The 21,912-nt window shown below is 31.8% G+C and overlaps 1 protein-coding gene across 2 annotated transcripts; it reads left to right on the top strand.

Moving 5' to 3' along the window:
• The first annotated feature begins 5,029 nt into the window (after positions 1-5,029).
• LOC123194280 (5'-deoxynucleotidase HDDC2-like) lies at positions 5,030-8,301 on the top strand. Of its 2 annotated transcripts, none has more exons than XM_044607449.1 (8): positions 5,030-5,338; positions 5,904-6,028; positions 6,140-6,177; positions 6,682-6,792; positions 6,909-6,988; positions 7,269-7,305; positions 7,625-7,666; positions 8,073-8,301. In XM_044607449.1, exons 1-8 carry the CDS (start codon positions 5,066-5,068, stop codon positions 8,141-8,143), a joined length of 777 nt encoding a protein of 258 aa, XP_044463384.1. In that variant the 5' UTR covers positions 5,030-5,065; the 3' UTR covers positions 8,144-8,301. The 2 variants fall into 2 exon arrangements, 1 of the variants encoding a protein (XP_044463384.1); XR_006497240.1 differs by having other exon boundaries at positions 7,553-7,666; positions 8,073-8,123.
• The last annotated feature ends 13,611 nt before the right edge of the window (positions 8,302-21,912 follow it).

Raw genomic sequence — 21,912 nt, 5'->3', positions numbered from 1 at the left:
TTTTATTACTTTTCACTAAATACAATAATTATTTATACTAATTAAAATTTATCAAATTTTATAAATATAATAATAATAATAATAATTTATATTCAATAATATTTTAAATAATATATGTTCAAAGTAATTTTTTTATTTTTATAATAAAATATTATCTAAACCAAACACACTCTTAATAATTTTAAAAAATAATTAGAAACTACTACTATAATAGATAAGCTCCAATTATTTTATTAATAATGACAAATAAAAATTCCTAAACCTCCTTTTAGTAATAAATAGAAGACCCCTTCACTACTCTAAGAATCCTTCCTCAAAGCTTTCTATTTCAATACTAATATATCTGAGGATGTTTGTATGTACACTAAAACCCAGTTGTAAGAGTAAAGTCAAATTGGGTCTTTTAACTCATGTTTATACTAGTTGTTCTACTTGTGATAGGGTATCATTACCTACTGGTCATAGACACAGTGATCATCATATGGATCTATGCGATTTTTACACAAATTTGTTTGAGAAAATTCGACCATTTTGGTCAGATTTTCTATGGTTTCTACGTTTGAAAACTATCATGGAAAGAGGGGAGATGTCGTTGGAGAGAAATGTTGAAAAGAATGACTGTCGAAAAGATAAAATAAAGTTTTTAGGGTGTAAATATAATATTTCAAAGTTTGAGGGGGTAGTTGTTCATTCAAAGTTTGGGGGGTAAATGAATGTTTCAAAGTTTGAACTTGTAAATTATTAGTTTTTAAAGCTAAAGGATTAAAAACAAATTAATTTTTCTTTATTTAAATAAAAATATTTAAATAATTATTTTATCCTGACTATAACTGTGAAAAATAACAGATAGATTAGTATTTAGGTTTTCAAAAGTTAACATGGTCACTTTAGATTTTCACTATACCTTGGGTGATAATAAATCTTTTGGCCTATATCTGAAAACGTTAATACGTACAGTAAAACCCAGTTGTAAGAGTAAAGTCAAATTTGGTCCTCTTAACTCATGTTTATACTAATTGTTCTACTTGTGGTAGGGTACCATTATCTAATTTTCATCTCTCTGTTTAGTAAAATTAATATGTATAAATAATTATTGTGTTTAGTTAATAATAATAAAATATGTTAAAATATTATTTTAGGGAGAAGGACTATTTCCCACCCAACTTTAGATGCATTCTCAGATTACAGCCCACGGTAGATGAAAATCCAGTTTTCCCACCCATGACCAAACTGCCGTCCAATTTTTTAGTTAGGGATAGGGGCAAAATCGTCATTTGCTATTTAAAACCTTAAAACTTTTAAATTTTATCGTTTCCCCCCTCCAGGTTTTAAAAAATAATAACTAACCCATCCTAAAAGTTTGAAAAGTTTAGATTTCACCCCTGGGGTTTGCTTCCTTCTCCGGCCACCGTCGACGGTCGACGCATTCGACCGATCTCCCATCTCCGACTACAAAGGACGACGAAGGACGACCCTTCGTCGCCCAGATCTGGACGACGAAGCGTCGTCCAGATCTGGAAGAACAGACGAAGTCGTCCTTCGTCGTCGCGTCTTCCAGATCCGACGAGCGACGAAGAGAGAAGAAGAGAGACCTCCGTCGAAGAGAGAAGAAGAGCGACGAGCGACGATCCGATGATCTCCCAGATCTGGACGACGAGCGACGAAGAGATCTCCGTCTCTTCGTCGCACCACCGCCGTTGCACCAGGAGAAGGAGGAGGCCGGTGACGACGCCGGAGAAGACGTCGGGAGATGAAGATGAAGAATGGGGGTGAAACTGCTAGTTTTGAAAGTTATGGGGGGCGGCTGTTTTTTGAAAAATTTGGAAACCCTAGGTTTGGGGGGTGAAAATGTTAGTTTTCAAAGTTTAAAAACTTTAGGTAAGGTGAAATATTAGTTTCTAAAACCTAAGGGGGGTGAAGGAAAACCCTCATATCAAATTTGGGATGAATTTTGCAAAGGGGTATTTTTGTCATTTCATCTAACAAGGGTAAAATGGACATTTTACCCTTATGCAAACAGAAACCATCCATGTTAACGGCTCATAGGTGGGAAAACTGGATTTTCATCTGCCGTGGGTATCATTTTGAGAACGCATCTAAAGTTGGGTGGGAAATAGTCCTTCTCCCTATTATTTTACAAAAATACTATTAAAAGATTATCGGATAAAAATTATATTGTATTTGTTTTTTGTATTTTCTAAAATATTCTTTATATTAATAAAACATTATAATTTTTTTCATATTGCCACTACATTTTTTTTAAATATTTTTTTAGTTTATTTGTTATTTTAATTGATAATGAATATATTTTTATTTTGAACATATAATTAGTTAAGATAAAATTATAACGAAATTTTAATTAATTTGTTAGTATTTTAATATTTTAGCTTTTAAATTATTTTTTATATTCATTGTTATATTACTCTTGTAATAAAATATTATTAAAATATTTTATTATCTTATAAATTAAATAAAGTAATATTAATAATAAAAAATAAATGAATTATCATATTTTAATTATTTTGAATAACAAAAAAAAAATTCATTTAAAGGAATAATTTAATTACTTATACTTAAAAAAAAAAGAAAATTAATTACTACTATGGTGTTTTAAATTGAATTCATTATAATTACTACTAAAATTTCATATAATAATAGAGTATGGTATTTGAAGTATTTATGTAAAATAACGTGTTTTTTAAATTAAAAAATGGGTAGGATTAATTTGACTTTTTGGCTTTCTAAATCTTAAATAATTTTAATATTATTTTATAGTTAAAATTACATAAAAATGTAAATATAATTTACCTTATTTTTACGTCATTTCGTTCTTTTAAAATTATTTTATATTAAATAAAAATTAACTTAAATTTGATTTAAATTTTAAATAAAACCATTAAACAAAACGACCATTATATATATATATATAATGTAATTGTCAGAATTAAATATTAAAATATTATGAATATAAATTTTTTAAACTTAAATATAATTAAAATAAACAATTATAAATTTTGATAGCAATGACGTCAATTTTAAAGTTTATATACTAATTTTGTATTAAGTACATAAAATCTGTAATTAAGTTATTGGAAATATAAAATCTTAAAATAAATAGCCTATTAAAGATTATAGCAACTAACCAATTTAAGCCCATTACCTGGCTGGCTAGGCTCATACTGTTCTTCGGCCCAGGCCTCATCTATATGGAAAATCATTCCATTTCAATCTAAATCCACTCGATCAGTGCATCGGAACCGTCAATTCCACTGGAGCTTTAATTTGTGAGCCCATTTCCACCTGGACGATCCTGATCTATCCAGATAAGATGCTTTATTTGCCCACAGCATATACCGAATCTTCTTCTACTTCTTTTTTCATCTTTCAGGCTTCATTGGTAGCTGATATGGGAGAATCACTTGTTGATCCCTTAGATTTTGCATATAAAGATAAGATACAAAAACTTGAACATCTACAAATAAATCCACAATATATTATACATTTGCTTGTAAATTTATGTAATTCATCTCCTAACTTGAATGATATGCATGAATTCACGAACTATAAATGAGTAATCTCGATGAAACTTGTTGTGAGCAAAATTACCATGTCCTAATGAATTGTCTTGGAGCGACTAATAGTTCACTTTGAGTCAAAACTATGTCATGATAATAGCTTGAAGTCATCAAAAAATTTTGCAACATCTGAAACTCGAGTCCTGACAAGTGGTAATTCAAAAACCACACCACAATTAGGCTAACTACGATTTTGATTAAACATAAGAGCAAAAGACTATTTTTCATCTAAGTTTTAGTTTAATCTTAACAATATATGTACGAGAAATAAAAAATCTAAACACCCACCAATTCTTAAATTGTCATTAAATTTTTTGTTAAAAATAACGGTAAAACCATCATTTAATAATATTATTAAAAAATATATTATTTTATTTTTCTCTTCAAGTTTTAAAAATTAATATTTAATCCCAACCTGAACTTTGAAAAGTGTTTTCCCCCTCAAATTCTTAAGTATTTTTTTGCACCTCTCTCTCCGACCACTGATGACTGATGAGAGCATTGTTAAACGACTACCGTCGTCCAAATTTGGACAACATTTGTCATCCTTCATTGGATGATGTAGCGTCATCCATTATAGACGATGCTCATCGTCCAGATTTAGATAACTGTTGACATCCTTGGATGATGATCATCATTTGAAGGTCATCCTCTAGATGAATCTGTCTTATACCACTGTCATTGGTCTACTGTTCGTTTGAGAAAATGATCGGATTTCAAGTTTGGTGTCTTGGGTGGGAAAATGAACTTTTAAAAACTTAATCAAAGGCGGAAATGATAGTTTTTTAAACTAAGAGAGAAAATGAGATATAATTTTAATTATTTTAATATTACTGATAAAATAACGATTTTATCCCTTAACTCTAACAGAAAATTTGTGGGTGTGTCCTAATATATTAAAACTTAAATGAGTATTTGAGTTTTTTATCTATTGTGACTATATATTTATCATTTCATCAAAACTTAAGTGAAAAATTGTCCTTTTTCCTAAACATAATTAGATATTTTATTTAATAATTAAGTAAACAAAATTGTTTTAAATATTATTTTTAATATTGATTTAAATGTAACTTCCTCTTATTACCAATTAACTTGAATTGACGTGAGCCTGAAGGTATAAACAAATAATTCATATTGAATTTACTATAGAAATATTATTTTTTAATAAATTGAAGACATCGAAGGGATTTATCACGAACATCAATTTGTGTATGATGTGTCACTATATAATTTAATAAATTTACCTAATTATATAATGACACATAATTATTAGTATTTAATTTTTTACTTATTTTGAATGTGTATAACTTTATTGATTTACACTTGGTATGATACCTATAGCTTATTGCATTCGAATATTAGCGATTTGATTTTGATTTTTTTGAAATGTTTTATCCTTTTAGTTATTAGCCCAAAGGTCAAGGACTTCACTAAAATTTCCCTTTTAAAATTCATAACTTAACAAATAAAATAAAAAAAACACAGGGAAAATGGGAAGCGGATGCCGAGGAGCGTTGCTCTGCAAATCCTCTTCACTTACCTTTCTAATACCTTCTTTTTTCACTTCGTCTTATCTCAGATTCAACAAATCAATCACCAACTCCAACTCTTGTCGGATGGCCACCGAGGATTCGTCGTCGTCTTCGGCGGCTTTCGTCGCTGGCGGTGACACTATTAGTTCCTCTGCAAATGAAGGCGCGGCTCATTCTGCTGCGTCTGCTTCATCCGCTATCGACTTCCTCTCTCTCTGCCACAGCCTCAAGGTGTTTCTTAAATTATAATAATTATATTTTTATAATTGTTTACGTTCTGTTTTGTTTGGTTAGAGAGAAAGTGAGTGAAAAGAAAAGGAAAATTAAATGTTATTTGTGTATATTATTTTTGGATGTTGAGAAAACTGAGAAAAGGAGTGTTTTGTAGCTTCTGGTTGAGGTGCATTTAGATAAGAAAACACTTTTTAGAGAAAGCAGTTTTTGATAATTACATTTTTAAGTGTTTCTGTACGAAGCTATTTTTCTGGAAAAAAAAAAAAAACAATTCTAAACGTATTCTTAGATAATTTTGTGATGTTAAGCTTAGCTCAGTGAAGGATCTTTTTACTAAAATTTAAATTATGGGAGAAGAACTGTAAATTTCCTGGATCTTTTGCCTGTTTATCAGAAGATAAAGCTCATTATTTGTAGTATTCATTTTTTTAAACCGGATGACGTTAATATGCTACTATAGAATTTGTTTTTTAATAGCCAATGTATATTTTTTTTTATTAGTATTAAGATCATTTAATTTGTTTATGGTTGATGTGCTATTAATTTGTTTAATTTGGATTAGAAAACGAAAAGAACTGGATGGATTCGAAGAGATGTTGAGAATCCGGAATCTATAGCCGATCATATGTACAGAATGGGATTGATGGGTCTGATAATGGCTGATATTCCTGGTGTTGACCGAGACAAGTTAGGAATCATTTGCTTTTACTTTTATCCGTTTTGTTAGTTTATTTAAATATTTGGTTGAAAGATGTATCGAGTAGTGTGACTTGAGATTTTTGGTCTCTCAACTTTCAGGTGCATTAAGATGGCAATAGTTCACGACATTGCTGAAGGTGAAAAAGTGTTCTCTCTCTCCTTTTTTTTTTTTTTTGTAATTAAATTTCCTGCAAAACAAACCCGCGTAAAAAAACCTCTGGTTTTTTTGTGACATTATTTGTGATGGACTGTATTTGATGTCAAGTCATTCTTTATTGTGACAATCTATGCATTTTTTAGAATTTAATTTTTTCATTTCCCTTGAATATTTCTACTGCTGTAAAGTTTACTGAAGATTAGACAGGAATTTTTAGGTTTATTTAAATATCCTTACATAACAGTAATGCTGGAAAGTATGGGAATTAATGTTTTTATTTCAGCGAACTACGAAATTAGATTGTATTTAGTTATATTGAAATTTGTTCTATTCAATATGTTGACTGTTCTAGCTATAATAATGCTAGTTTTGGTGTTAATCTTATTAGATTAAATAATTTGTTAGAATATGTATACATTATCTTGCCATAATTTTTCTTGAGTTGACCTTCTGTTGGTTTCTGACTTTGTAATTGTTTATATAGCAATTGTTGGCGACATTACCCCTTTGGATGGGATCTCAAAGGCAGAGAAGAGTCGACAAGAACGAGAAGCTTTAGACCACATGTGCAAACTACTTGGTGGAGAGGCAAGAGGTACTTTACTTTGTGTGTGTGTGTGTGAGATTATAATAGTTGGTCTTTTTCCTGTACCTTAAAATGGTTTATGATTTCAAGTTCCTCACTGCTTTATCTAAATTTGCAAATTGTAGCTAAGGAAATAGCTGAATTGTGGATGGAGTATGAGGAAAATTCTTCAGCAGAAGCCAAAATTGTTAAGGACTTTGACAAGGTATATATCGTGTTTTGTTTTCTGTTGCTTTTCCCTTTGAAAGTTGGCACAGAGGTAGGAAGGATTTGGGTGATAGTTTGTGAAAAAAATATAGTTACAAATACTGAAGCATATGTTGATTAAGATTCAGCAAATTGCCAACTGACTGGTGGCAATTAAAGTGATATTGGCAATATATGCAGAGTTGATAATTAAATCATGTTTTTACTTTATTGATAGTTTGTTGTTGATTATCTGATTTGCTTACTGCGTAATCTGTTGGTAATATCTGTTTGTCTAGGTGGAGATGATACTTCAAGCTTTAGAATATGAAAATGGTAAGTCCTACTGTTGATATTTTATTCACCAATTTGTACTTGCTTGTTTTTCATACACTTTGTATGAAATATGAGATTTCTCCACATCTTCATTTATATATTATTTCCTTTTCAGCATTATGTGCCACCAGTGAGAAAATAGATTGTCTATTTTGCTGTTTCACTATTCTTTGACAACAGATTATTACTAGTTGAAATTATATGATCTACGTGCTACTTGTGTAAAGTTATTTTTTACTTTAAACAGGGATAATATTTGTGGTGCCAATCGATTAGAAAATTTACTCTTGAAACTACAATTTATTCTGGCTTAATGCAGAACAAGGGAAGGATTTGGATGAGTTTTTCCAGTCAACTGCTGGTATAATTTCTGAACCATCTTTATTATTTTTCCTCCAGTTGATTTTATAATTTTTTCATCATAATCAAAATAACTCTACCCAAATGGCTTTTATTTGTGTTCTTAACACAAGAAATTGGGAGTCAACATGAATCATAAATCATGATATAGAAGTTTTGGCTTCCTGAATAGTTATAGATCAAGGGGCTTTCACATTCTGTTCTAGGAAAAGTGAAACCAAGAAAAGGTGCATTTCATTTTTGGTTTAGTTGTTAGGTAGCAATCCATGTCTATTGCTGCTAATAAACTTTGCCTGAAACTACTTTCTGATTGCGTTTTCTTCATGCAAAGCGCAACATCAATATTTGTTGAAGCATCAATCTTTTATGTCAATCGACTGCTCACCAATGCTTGCCACTCGCTGCAGGAAAGTTTCAGACTGATCTCGGGAAAGCTTGGGCCAAAGAAATTGCATCGAGGAGGAAAAAATCTTACTAATTTGACGACTTAACTAAGCAAGAAAATGTTCTTGTTACTGGCCTGCCCTGATTCCTGACACTGTTATTTTTCTCATATATAGGCAAAAATAATAACTTTGTCTCAACCCAGAATTTCGCCAAAGTATGCTTATGGGAATCTCTCTCGGTTTCATTTTCGCTTTGGATGGTTGTATTGCCATGCTTTTATTTTTGTAGTTCATAGATTCTGAAACAACCAAAGATTAAACAAGAGACAGAGCAGCAATTCTGAAGTGAAACAATCTTGAGACGGTGACAACTTTGTGTGAAGCAATGCTCTTTCAAATCGGAACCAAAGACTGACCCGGTTAAGGACCGCTTTGGGCCAATTAGTGGCCGGATATATGTGTTGTTCGAATAAATATTAAAAGTAATTACGTTTATTTAATTATTAATTAATAAATCTGAATTTCAATTAATCAAAATTGAATTTGGCCCGGTGATAATGTATGTTTTCTTCGCAAAATAAAATTAAGTTAAATGAAAACTAATATAATTATATTACTATGCTTCATTTGGCCTGGCGGTTCAAGTCTTGTACCCTCGTGTTCAATGTTTCACAAAATTTGATGTCATGTTGATATGGGATTTGATTAGGGTAAACCGTCAATCCAATAGTGAATTAGGGTAGGGGTGTGTATAGTTCATTTTGGTGTGATTTAAGAGTTTTTCAAATCAAACTGAAAAAATAATTTAAAAAATTTTTAAACCAACCATATTAAGTTTCAAACCACATTAGAAAAATATTGTTTGGATTACAGTTTAAACATTAATTATCACTATATTATGATATATAATACATATTTTATAATGTAATATGACATAAGTGGAAATCAATAAATATCATAAAGTGCATCGAATTAATATAATAAAGTAAATGTATCATACGATATAATTAAATGTATCATACGATATAATACGTATCTTGTGATACGACATATGTTATCGATATTGATCGATATCATTTTTTAGAGAAAATATTAGTCCAATAAAAGTGTATATGAAAAATTTTTAAATGTTAAAGGTGTGGGATTTTTTCAAAACGATTATGTATCAATTATAATATTTTATTAGTATTTTATTATTTTACTTTTAAAGAACGTATCATACAATATAAAAATTAAGTTTTTGATACACAATTCAATTATCATGGTTTGAACATTTTAAAATTATATATATATATCAATCATTTAATAAAATTATAATATACATGTGTAAAATAAATATGAAATATATATAATATATATTAAAGAAAATGACAAAATAAATATGAAAAAATTAAATTATACACCTAATTTCTTATTAAAATTTTTGTTAAATATAATTATATATATGTATTTTAAAAAAACATGGTTATGGTTTGAAAATCAATTAAACCATAATTTAAACTGAAAAAATGATTTGAAAATTTTTTAAGCTAAACCAAACTAAATAGTAATTTTTAAGTGACTCAGTTTGATTTTATGGTTTAAACCGAATTATATCCACCCCTAAATTCGGGGATGAGCAAATTTGTCTAATAAGATTTGACTAGAAAGAAAAAGTCGCTCTAAGAAGAGCAACAATTTTTATTTGGGAACTGTCTCATGGGGTTGAAGCTTTATTCCAAATAAAGGAGTTCAAAATTATTTGAAAATTGAATTGAACTGATATTCAAATCATAAATCGATCTAAAAAATAGGATACCATAAAACTGATTCGATTATTAGGTTGAAATATTATGAAAACCAAAATTTCAGTTCAGTTTTTGGTTTATTAAAATTTGAAAATCAATTACATAATTATTTTATATTATATAAATAATAAAAAATTATTTTATATCAAATATTCATTAAAGGACCATAATAAGGTCAACTAACATTAAATATAAAAGGGAAATTAAATTAAATGACCATTTTACCCTTTTATTAGGCAAAATGCTCATTTTTCTTATTCCTAAGTAAAAATGCCCTAAGTTTTTTTTTAAATACTAAAATTACCCTTCATCACATCTATATAAACCCTCTTACTCTCACTCTCACTCTTATTACATACACTTTTCATATCACGCAAACACTCACTCTCACTCTCATTTTTACTCAATATCAATTACTATAAGTTCATTCGGAAGAAAAAAGTTTGTATTTTTGAATTCGAGTAAAAAAAATCAATTCGTGAAAAAAGATATTTATACAAATCTTAACTCAAAACTTAATTTTATTTGTTAAATTTAGTATGTATGTCATGAAAGGGGTATTTGAATATTAGATAATAATTTAGGGGTTAAAAAAATGTGAGAAAAAATATGGGGGCATTTTAATATTATATAATATATAAAAAATTTAAATGACATGTTAAAAATAGATAGATATATTTTGATACAAGACAACATACAAGGTGTTAAATGAAATGTTAGATAATTATGGGGGCTAAAAAAATGTTTTAAAAATATGAGGGGTATTTTGATATTAAACATCGTAAGAATGTTTTAAATGAAATGTTAGGAATAAATAAATCTATTTTAATACAAGACAACATACAATAGTGTTAAATAAAATATTAGATAATTATAGGGGGTAAAAAAAATGTTAGAAAAAAATGTGGGTATTTTAATATTATACAATATATGAAAGATTTAAATAATATGTTAAGAATAGATTGATGTATTTTAATACAAGACAACATACAAGGGTGTTAAATGAAAGGTTAGATAAGTATAGGGGCTAAATGAAATATTACAAAAATATGGGGGTATATTAATATTACACAATATATGAAGGATTTAAATAACATGTTAAAAATAGATAGATGCATTTTGATATGAGACAACATACAAGGATGTTAAATGAAATGTTAGATAATTATAGAGGGAAAAATGGATGTTAGAAAAATATGGGGGTATTTTGATATTAAACATTGTAAGACAGTTTTAAATGATATGTTAAGAATAGATAAATATATTTTCATACAAGGTAATATACAAGGGTGTAAAATGAAAGGTTAGATAATTATGGGGGTAAATGAAATGTTTAAAAGATATTTGGGTATTTTGATATTAAACATTGTAAGAATGTTTTAAATGAAATGTTAAAAATAGATAAATGTATTTTGATACAAGACAATATATAAGGGTGTTAAATAAAATGTTAGATTATTATTGAGAGTTAAATAAAATATTAGAAAAATATGGAAGATATTTTGATATTAATCATTGTAAAACTGTTTCAAATGGTTATTGTGGACTTTTTCTTAGAAATGATTAATTTTTTCCAAAAATTTGTTATTGTAGTATTGATAATTAAAATGGGTGGTTATGCGTTGGTTCGTTACCAAAGAGAATAGATTCAAGGTGATGACAACATAATGAAATATGTTGGTGTAAGCATTAATTAAACCAATTCCAGGATCACAAAAAACATACCTGGTTTCCACAATCTGACAATTGATGATGACTTGATGATTCGATGCACTCCTGGAAATATCCACAACACAATTTACTGATTTTCTCTCTTGTTTCTGTAAGAGTTCTTCTAGAGAATTGATTTGGAAGAGTACTGTAATTCTGTATCTGTTTTGCTTCAGTTAACTTCCCAATGTAAGTTACATTCTATTTAAATAAAAGGGGGGGGGGGGGGGGGGGGTGGCAGTTATTAAAAATAATTGTCAAGGGCAATTTTGTAATATCGCTTACATGGGTTAGTCTTATAACCCTAATGGATCTGGTCAACCCATCATGGGTGGACCAGATCCAATGTCTCCCACTCACATATGATGGATGATCCGAATCACAATACTCTTCTACAGAAATCTTATAGAACAGAGCAATTCATACTAGCAAATGTGTCGTGCGACCTTGCGAGCAACCTGCACTTGGGAGCTAATTTACTATGCATTTGTTAGGAATAACATAGTCGCTTCAACCCAAAAAAGATAAAGCGTTAGTCTCGCAGCACCCCAGACTTACTCGATAACACTAGCTCCCTTTAATCCCTCATTTATTATTATTGTGTTATATTCCTATGTATCCATGATCATGTCTAATCTCCTTTATGAGTGACATGATCAGCCGACCATTGGACATATGTAATATATAAGTCTTCCTCATCTATTCGAAATTCTCAATTTAAACTTAACTGCTTTTCTAGTCATATTCCATAGACCGAATCATTCATAGTCATAGGTTCCAAGCTAAGATAGCAATACTAAGAATAAACATCAAATAACAACAAAGAGTCAAAGGGTACCATCATGAGGTAATCCTCATAAAGTCTCACACAGTGAAGGAGCAGGGATTCATCCTTCCACTACTTCAAGCGATTGTCTTATTCAAGCACATATGGTATGAATCATGTGCTACAATATGTATCTTTTCAAAATGTCATTACCAACATTGTACAGATCTTAGTTCAATCGCTGCACTCAGCGCCTAACCTGAGTTCTTAATCATCTCTCCAATCTTGCAGGTATCTTTATCTATTAAGAAATCACATCTGGCATTCACAAGTTATTTGGACGTGGGGAATCCAAATGGGTCATTTTCAAATCTATCAAGGCATGATCTCATCTTGATTAATCATCAAGGCGACATATCAAATAATTCATTTCTTGAACAATTCTCATTTTCTAAGTGCGCTCTTTAAGCAGTATCAACCTCAAGAAATATGTCTCATCTTTGCACACTCTCCTCAGCGTCAAAGGTGATTACTCGTGTGAGAGAGCAAATCAAACTTTTGTGACATTATCATCTTGTTGAGATTTCAAAATAAACTATGTGTATATCCATAAACACCATAAATTCAAACACATAAAATAAATTCAAATTATTTGATGTTATAACGTTGTGTTACAAGTACAATATATACTCAATAAGTTATCTATCATATTCTATGCAAGCCAAGGGACTTAACATGTGCAAGATATACATCTCTTGAGATCGGTTTAGTTAAAGGATCATCAATCATGTTATGCGTAGAAATATATTGTACCATCACTTCCTTCTTCGAAATGATGTCTCTGACAAAGTTATATCTGGTGTCGATATGTTTGGTTCTATTGTGGAATTTGGGATCCTTTGTGAAAACTATCGCAGCTTGATTATCACAATGCATAACTATAAGACCAACTGATGCATCCATTACACCCAAATTCTAAAAAAAAAACTTTTCAACCAAACAACTTCTTGCACAGCAGCAGAACATGCTACAAATTCTGCTTCCATTGTGGATAAGGCTATGCACGTTTGTTTCTTACTGCTCCAAGATAGAGCGCCATTTTAGAGTAAGAAAGCATAACCTGAAGTTGATTTACATTGGTCCAAGTCACCACCTCAGTCAGCATTCGAATAGCCAACGATACGTAAATCCTTTCCTTGGTAGCATAAACAATAATCCACAGTGTCTTTCAGATATCTCAATATCCTCTTTACAGCCTTCTAGTGTTCCCTTCCTAGATTCGATTGATATCGACTAACCAATCTGACAGCGAAGCATATATCAGGACGAGTACACATCATCGCATACATGAGACTTCCAACTGCATTTGAATAAGGTACTAGAGATATTTCATTTCTTTCGTTTTGAGTCTTTGGACACAAGTCTTGGCTCAATGAATCGCCTTTTGACACAAGATTATCTACGGGCTTGCAGTTTCCCATATTGAATCGTTCTAAAATCTTTTGGATATAATGCTCTTGTGACAGAGCCAAAAGTCTCTTTAAACGATCCTTTTTGATTTTTATTCCTAAAATATAATCTACTTCACCCATATACTTCATGTCAAAATTTACAGATAACCAATTTTTAATGATCATCACATATTCCAAATCACTCCCAGCTATCAGCACATCATCCACATAAAGAGATAGAATTGTAAATTTGTCATCAGATCTTTTCACATAAACACAATGATCTTGTTCTAACATTTAAAAATTATAAGACAATACTGCCTTATGAAATTTTAAGTACCATTGTCTTGATGACTGTTTTAGGCCATATATAAATTTTTGGAGCTTGCACACTTTACGCTCTTGGCCTTTTACCACGAAACCTACAGACTGATCCATGTAGATTTCTTTGTCAAGCTCTCCACTAAGAAAAGCTGTTTTGACATCCATCTGATGCAATTCTAGATTTAAGTGTGCTACTATAGCTAGAATGACACGGATTAAAGTAAATCTCACAACGGACGAAAATGTTTCTTCATAATCTATACCTTTTTGTTGAGTATAGCGTTTTGCCACTAGGCGAGCTTTATATCTATCTATTGAGCCATCCGCCTTTCGTTTAATTTTGAGAATCCATTTATTCCTAATGGGTTTTCGATCCAGCGGTAAGTCCACTAGACTCCAAACTTGGTTAAGTTCCATGAATTTCATTTCTTCCTCAAATGTTTTTTGCCACTTTTCCTTATTAAGGGATCATAGAGCTTCTTCGATATTTTTAGGCTCATCGTCTTCCGAAGGAGCAGTTATGAAAACTTTATTTTCAATTTCGAAATGTCTCTTGGGGATTTGAGAACGTTCGCTCCTACGCAATTGAGGATCTTCGCTCCCACTATCCGAAATAGGTTGGAGCATAACCTCATTGCTCTCACTATCTGGAACAGGTAGAGACATTGTCTCTTGTGACACAACTAATGGTCGTTGGGATGAACCTTCTCCATATTCCTCTTCCGTTTCATACAGATGAAGACTTTTATCAATATCACCCTTTTCAGGAAATTCATTTTCTATGAATGTCATATTTCGAGATTCTATTTTAGTCATTCTTCCATCAGAGTCTTCTTCTATGAACACATACCCTTTGAAGTGTTCAGAATATCTTATAAAGATACATTTCTTACCTCTTGGACCCAATTTTCTGAATTTATGGAATGTGTCATGAATATATGTAGTAGACCCCTAAGGGCGCATCATATTTAATTCAGGTTTCCTACCTGTCTATAACTCATAAGGTGTAGAAGTTACTGACTTAGTAGACACACGGTTAAGTATATAAGTCGCAGTTAATAAAACATCTCCCCAATACGAAATTGGAAGATTTGCTTGCGCCATTATAGACCTAACCATTTTCAACAATGTTCGATTTCGTCTCTCCGCTACACCATTTTGTTGCGGAGTTCTGGGAATCGTCAATTGCCTCATAATTTCTTTTTCACTACATAATTCCTTAAATTTGGTAGATAAATATTCACGACCTCGATCAGTTCTCAAGGCTTTTATTCTTTTTTTCAACTAATTCTCAACCTCATTCATATAATGTCTAAAACAATCTATTGCTTCTGACTTATGGGAGATCAAATAGACATAATCAAAACGTGAATAATCATCTATGAAAATGATGAAATAGAATGCTCATTTTCTAGCTCTAACATTCATAGGTCCATAAATATCTGAGTGTACAAGTTGCAGAGGAACTTCAGCTCTAATAACTTTGCCAAAAGGTTTTCTAGTAGTTTTTCCTGCTAGACAATGCTCACAAATAGGCAAATCTATTTTTGTGACAGATCCTAATAAACCTTCATGGGCCAATCTGTTTATTCTCTCTTGGCCAATATGTCATAATCTAGCATGCCATTTATTTGCATCCACATCTAGACTATTAGGAGTTGCAAATAAAGAAAAACTAACAGTATTATCATTAATACAATTTAAGGTGTCTAGTACCATAAAACCTTCAGACATAAATTTACATCCATAAAACATATCATTATAAGAAAGTTTAACCAAGTTTTCAGAGAAAATAAAACAATATCCCAGTTTTAACAGAACCATTACAGAGACCAGATTTCGTCGAATTTCTGGAGCATATAAAACATCATGTAGGTATAAGGTTTGACCACCGCGCAAAACTAATTTGCATGTGCCTATTCCTTTTACTTCAACTTTAGTAGTATTACCTACATATATCCACCGTGTTTCCCTCGGTATTCGATGAAATTCTACGAAAGTGTCTCTGTCACAAGCTACATGGTCTGTGGCTCCTGAGTCTACAGTCCACATAGGATGAGATTCAGTTAAGAAAACGGTACTGGAAACATAAATCTCACAATTTGAGACAAGATAAGACAATACCTTTTTCGGCTTCGTGCATTCATGGGCGAAATGACCCTTGTTACCACAGTTATAACAGATCAGTTTAAACTTATCTCTTTTCCCATAACGCTTGCCTCTTTTGTGCTTGAACCGTTTGTTCTTGTTCACAAGTCCTTGGACGATCTCTTTTCCTTTTCCAGATTTTTGCCATTTTCTCTTATAGCCATAAAACTTCTTCGAACTGGACTCAGCAACATATGCTTGAGCATTTAGTCCAGCAACCTTTAGGCGCTCAGCTTCCAGTTCAAAATGGCGAGCAATATCATCAAAAGTCCTGATATTGTCATTATGGGTCATGTTCACTTTCATGTGCTCTCAACTATCAGGAAGAGATCGTATAATAGCCTGCACTTGTTGTTCATCAGTCAGTTCATGCCCAGCTTTCTTCAGCTCAGTTATCATGTTCAACATTTCCCTCAGATGTTGCTTCATCGGCTTATTGGGAACTTTCTTATATGTGTCGAACTTGATGGTCAACTGCCGTAGTTTAGAGACAGTCGTTCCTTTAAACTTTTCTTTCAATGCTACCCACATAGCATTTGCAATTTCAAATTGCTCATACTGATAAGCAATATCATCATTCATTGAGCTGATGAGTATTCCTCTGGCAGTCGAATCTTTCTTTTTCCAGGAATTATAAGCGTCCATATTATGCTTATGTTGGACATTATTAGGATTTTGCCCCTCAGCTAGCTGGGGCTCATCTACAACCTTATTAACAGCTTCCAAGGCATCCTGTTCATCTAGGATATAGTGCATTCTCATTCTCCATATTTTATAATTGTCTCCATTCAATCTTTCTCCCTTATTCAAATCAGCAATTATGTTTTTCGAAGCCATTTCAATATATAACTACAGAGATACGCAACACAACACCAACAATAAGATATATACACATTTTATTGTCGCAATTGTGCATTAAAAATTAAAATATGTCACATAAGACATAGAGTCGAAAGTTCTCTATGTTTCCAATTATCGTCTCTGACACAAATGTTTCATATTTTAACAATTAATCCAATCGCGTCAATGTATATTCCAGATGAGAATAATTTAATTCTACCTGTCTCAGAGTTCCCACTAATAATCCATAAAACATATATATTATTTCAACATAGAGAATTCAACATAACCATAATTCAAAAATAAACAAATATGCATAAAATAAATATGGACATGAAATTCAATAACTATGACTAACTTCTGAACAATCCTTGGCTTGAGATTTGTACAATTTAAAACAGGGCATCTTGTTAATTAAACGCTCTCCATATTTATAGGGATTTGATCTCCACCAATCAGATTGAGAAAAAACATTTTCTCTATCTCTAACAATACTAGGAGTAACTTTATCTAAGATAAAGTTATTATCATGCTTACGATAGCCTACATGCCTCGCACTTCGTTGATTTGGAAAAATGGAGAGTGATGTAGATTTTCTTATATTCATTGTAATTCTGCATTCTTTAGCGAGCTGTAATTCATCCACACATTGCCAATAATTCTTGAATTTCTTGCCCCGAACAAGATTAGAAATTATTGAAGTCCAATAATCTGGCAATGATCTTAGTAATCCAGATATCCTCTCTTTTTCAGTTAATTTTATGTCCTTGTCTTTTAAATCGTTATATCTCTCATGCATGACACCAAGGTGAGTAAAAAGATTGTGCACTGGATTCATCTTATAGTTCAGATAGTAGTCCTTAGTCAACATTCACCCTATATATATGACCAACAAATGGACAATAATAAATTATACATGCATAACAATATAAACAACACATGTTTACATGTTTAGCAAAGTATAATTCAAAACCATGATCAAAATAACACCTATAAGTGTTTAATTCATGCATAAACAGATCACACAGAACTGAATCTAAGTTAATATAAGCTGTTGAGAATTAATAGAAGCATGCACGCGCTTCCACTCGCCAAAATAATGTCACATGCCTCCACGCATCGGATCTAGATCCACACACGTTGCCACGTGCACTCACGCGCAGTCAAAGTGCTGACCGTTGACTGGTCAATAGTTTGACCAGTCAACGATCAATAGTTGACCGATTTACCATAGGTCAGGATCTGAGTTAGGTCGACTCGGTTGACTAAACGGGTTGACCCATTAACCATCGGGTTTAACCAACCCGTTGACCATTCGGATCAGGCAATTAGGTTTTCCCAACCCGATTACGACCTGCGACGCAGTATGAACCCTAACATTTTGACAACAAAATTGGCCGTCTTACGGTCACCCTTCGGTGACAATTTCATAGGGCTTTTGAAGCCTGTGACATGACGATTAAGTTCCATCAAATTTCAGGCGACGAAGTCACCGGATTTTAGCGAATTAAATGCATGAATGTCACGATTTTTGGGTGATGCATAGACCACTGAATTTCGTCCAATTTCATGCGATTTCGTGCAATTTTTTTTTTAATTAATCATGAAACTAATATCCATGATTCATCCTAACATGATTCTAAGCATCAATTTCACAAAATTGCAACAAATCCATCAATAAGCATAATCATCCGTACGCATTATTTAATAAATAAATTACTGTTCACGTAATTCAAGCCCTAAACATGCTTCCTAATCATGTTTATATCACCAACATCACAATTGCACAGATATAAGTGGCTCGATACCAATGTAAGCATTAATTAAACCAATTCCAGGATCACAGAAAACATACCCGGTTTCCACAATCTGACAATTGATGATGACTTGATGATTCGATGCACTCCTGAAAATATCCACAACAAAATTTGCTGATTTTCTCTCTCGTTTCTATAAGAGTTCTTCCAGAGAATTGATTTGGAAGAGTACTGTAATTCTGTATCTGTTTTGCTTCAGTTAACTTCCTAATGGAAGTTACATTCTATTTAAATAAGAGGGGGGGTGACAGTTATTAAAAATAACTACCAAGGGTAATTTTGTAATATCGCTTACATGGGTTAGTCTTATAACCCTAATGGATCGGGTCAACCCATCATGGGTGGATCAGATCCAATAGTTGGAAGATCTAAACAATTGATTAAAATTTTCTCTAAAACAACATTTGAGAGATTTATTCAGCTTTTAAAGGAGTCTCGCGGTCTTGATCTAATAAAAAACAATCTTCAACTATCTATGAAGCTAAGAAAAATTGAGTTTAACTGCCCCGTATAGATCCAAAATGATAAAGATGTCTAGGGTTTTATTAATATGTCTCAATACTTATAGGAATGTATTCCTATTTTTGTTACTTATACCCTGATTGAAGGACAGAAAGAAGAAGAAGAAGAAATTAGTAGAGCAAAAAAAAAAAATATGATTTGGACAACTTGATTGATTTCAATAATAACGCATTGTATATTGCAAACTCATGGGCTCATGGAGAGAAAGATAGGGTTCTCAACTAGATGACTTTAATGGAAATGATATGATTGATATTCCTTTTGAAAAGGCAGAACCCGAGCATAAGCCACCTGTTACCAAGAGTATAAATAGTTTGTAAGTTGAAGATCTTATTTTGGGTGATAGAAATTATTCTGGGCCATTTTTTGACAATGTCCCCACTAATTCGTTTAGGTGGCTTCCTAATTTTTCTCCACAACTATCAACATCATCAAATGGTACAAGATCGATCCGATAAGAGAATGTTGTAAAGCTTGGTGATATTTTTATAATAAAGAACAATTGAAAGATGTTGTGAAACAATTTGACCTACATAAAAGGATTTTAATACAAGGTAAATAAGTCTAATATGGGGCAATGGAATATTAAGTATGAGGTTAAAAACTGTTAGTGATATATATCTACAACCAAATCCAAAGTCGGTGAAGTCTTTCAAATCAGTAAAATGAATCCAACCCATACATGTTTAGTTGATCAAATAATGTCACATCATCGACAAGGTAGGGCCTGAGCTTTAAGTCAGTTAATGAGGTCAAAGTTTGTGTTGATTAATCAAATTTATCGGCCTAAAAAAATAATTGTGGACATCACTAACCGGTATAAAATTGATATTTCATATTCACAAGCTTGACGGGCAAAAAATTGAGCTTTAAATTCACTGAGAGGCTTACTGGAAGAACTATTTTTCCTCTTACCAGATTATTGTTATAATTTACAGTGTACCACAGGAACCATTACTGCTATTGAAACAAACAATAACCATCAATTTAAGTATTTTTTCATGGCATTAGGATGTTTCGTTCGATAATGCCTCAAGGCTAGTACCTTATACGAATGAAAAGAACAAAATGATAAATGATATTTCATATAAAATATAATAACTATAATAATTTCCATACCTCAAGTGAGGGATTTGAAGCAATCGAAGGTCTGACCAAAATGCCTTCAGGAGCAAGATCCTATATGAATATATAAAAGGAATTAATCAATGATAATTAATTAAAAAATAGAATGACAACGATAAATGATATATCTTAGATTGGAGAGGTGATGTAATAAAAGGGCCAACCGATATCCCTTATAGCGACTACCTTAGGGTAATAGTAATAATAATTTGATCAGTGACATTTCATATAAAACATAATAAAAATATAATAACAACATTTAACATTAAATATCTCTAAGAAATTAAATACAGACCTTATGTGGCTAATATGATGGTATTGATTTGTCAATAGGGGAGGTCATCCAAACACCATTGTGCATACCCTGATCAACTGGAGCTGGACATGTACGCGTGACAATTTCCTCCAAACGAGTCAGACAATCCTATAATCGAGTTATCTGAGAAGACACGTCATTGCATAATCGGGTCATCTGTGAAGACACCTTATTGTTAAAACAGGAAATCTCACGTAAAATCATAGTGTCCTAGTGCACCAATACAACATCTACTGTAGACCGAATGGGTGATGCAGACAGAAGACATTCTTATGTGATAGGATAGGTAGCACGGTCCTCAACCTTAGGAAGGCCTGTGGTCTCAACCGTTAGGGTTTGAACTACAGGGGGACATAAAGGTTGATCCATAACAGAAGGCTGAATAGGCTCCTCAAATGTCCCACGAGTACCGACTAGTATATCTAAAGGTAGCTTGATTAGAGAAACCCCATATCTTGTCAAGGGAGGCATCGAAAACATGAGGAAGAATACAGATCCGACATACCAGTGTACTCACAAATGTCTGCATACCATGGTCTAGCCTTCTCAATTGGTGATGGACGAAGCGGGAATGTGACATCATCTTATTCATTAAGATATATAATTCAACATAATTGCAATATTCAATAAATTAATTAACTTAGTGATTAACGATTACATACCTGATCATCGATGAAAATAGTGTTTATATGACTCCAAGTAAGAACATCCCAAGTATGCCACCTAAACATTCGTGGATACGCATATATATCAATCATATCAACCCAATCATACAGGGTGTCCAGCGGCTGATATATCCAATATTGCAATATAACCAGTAATGATTAAAATAGATCAATTTGTACTTTTGTCGATTAATATATATAATTAATAGATACAAATTGACCTAAAATGCAAACAAAAATCCATAGAGGTCATATTTACACATTTCAGGCATCAGTATGGAGTAGACTCTATCACTTGCCTGTAACATCAACTCGTACATCATTTGCCACACTATAACGCCCCAAGGATAGGAGTTAAACCCATTCAGATGATCAACCAACTGTAAACAT

This window comes from Mangifera indica, chromosome 13 (assembly GCF_011075055.1).
Source record: "Mangifera indica cultivar Alphonso chromosome 13, CATAS_Mindica_2.1, whole genome shotgun sequence".
Taxonomy (NCBI): domain Eukaryota; kingdom Viridiplantae; phylum Streptophyta; class Magnoliopsida; order Sapindales; family Anacardiaceae; genus Mangifera; species Mangifera indica.
This window is presented reverse-complemented; position numbering and strand designations above follow the sequence as displayed.

Excerpts from the sequence above, each read along its gene's own strand:
- LOC123194280 (XM_044607449.1), top strand. The coding sequence starts at position 5,066 with ATGGGAAGCGGATGCCGAGGAGCGTTGCTCTGCAAATCCTCTTCACTT. Across the intron at positions 5,339-5,903 it reads CTCTCTGCCACAGCCTCAAG|AAAACGAAAAGAACTGGATG; the intron begins GTGTTTCTTAAA and ends AATTTGGATTAG. Across the intron at positions 7,667-8,072 it reads GTTTTTCCAGTCAACTGCTG|GAAAGTTTCAGACTGATCTC; the intron begins GTATAATTTCTG and ends CACTCGCTGCAG.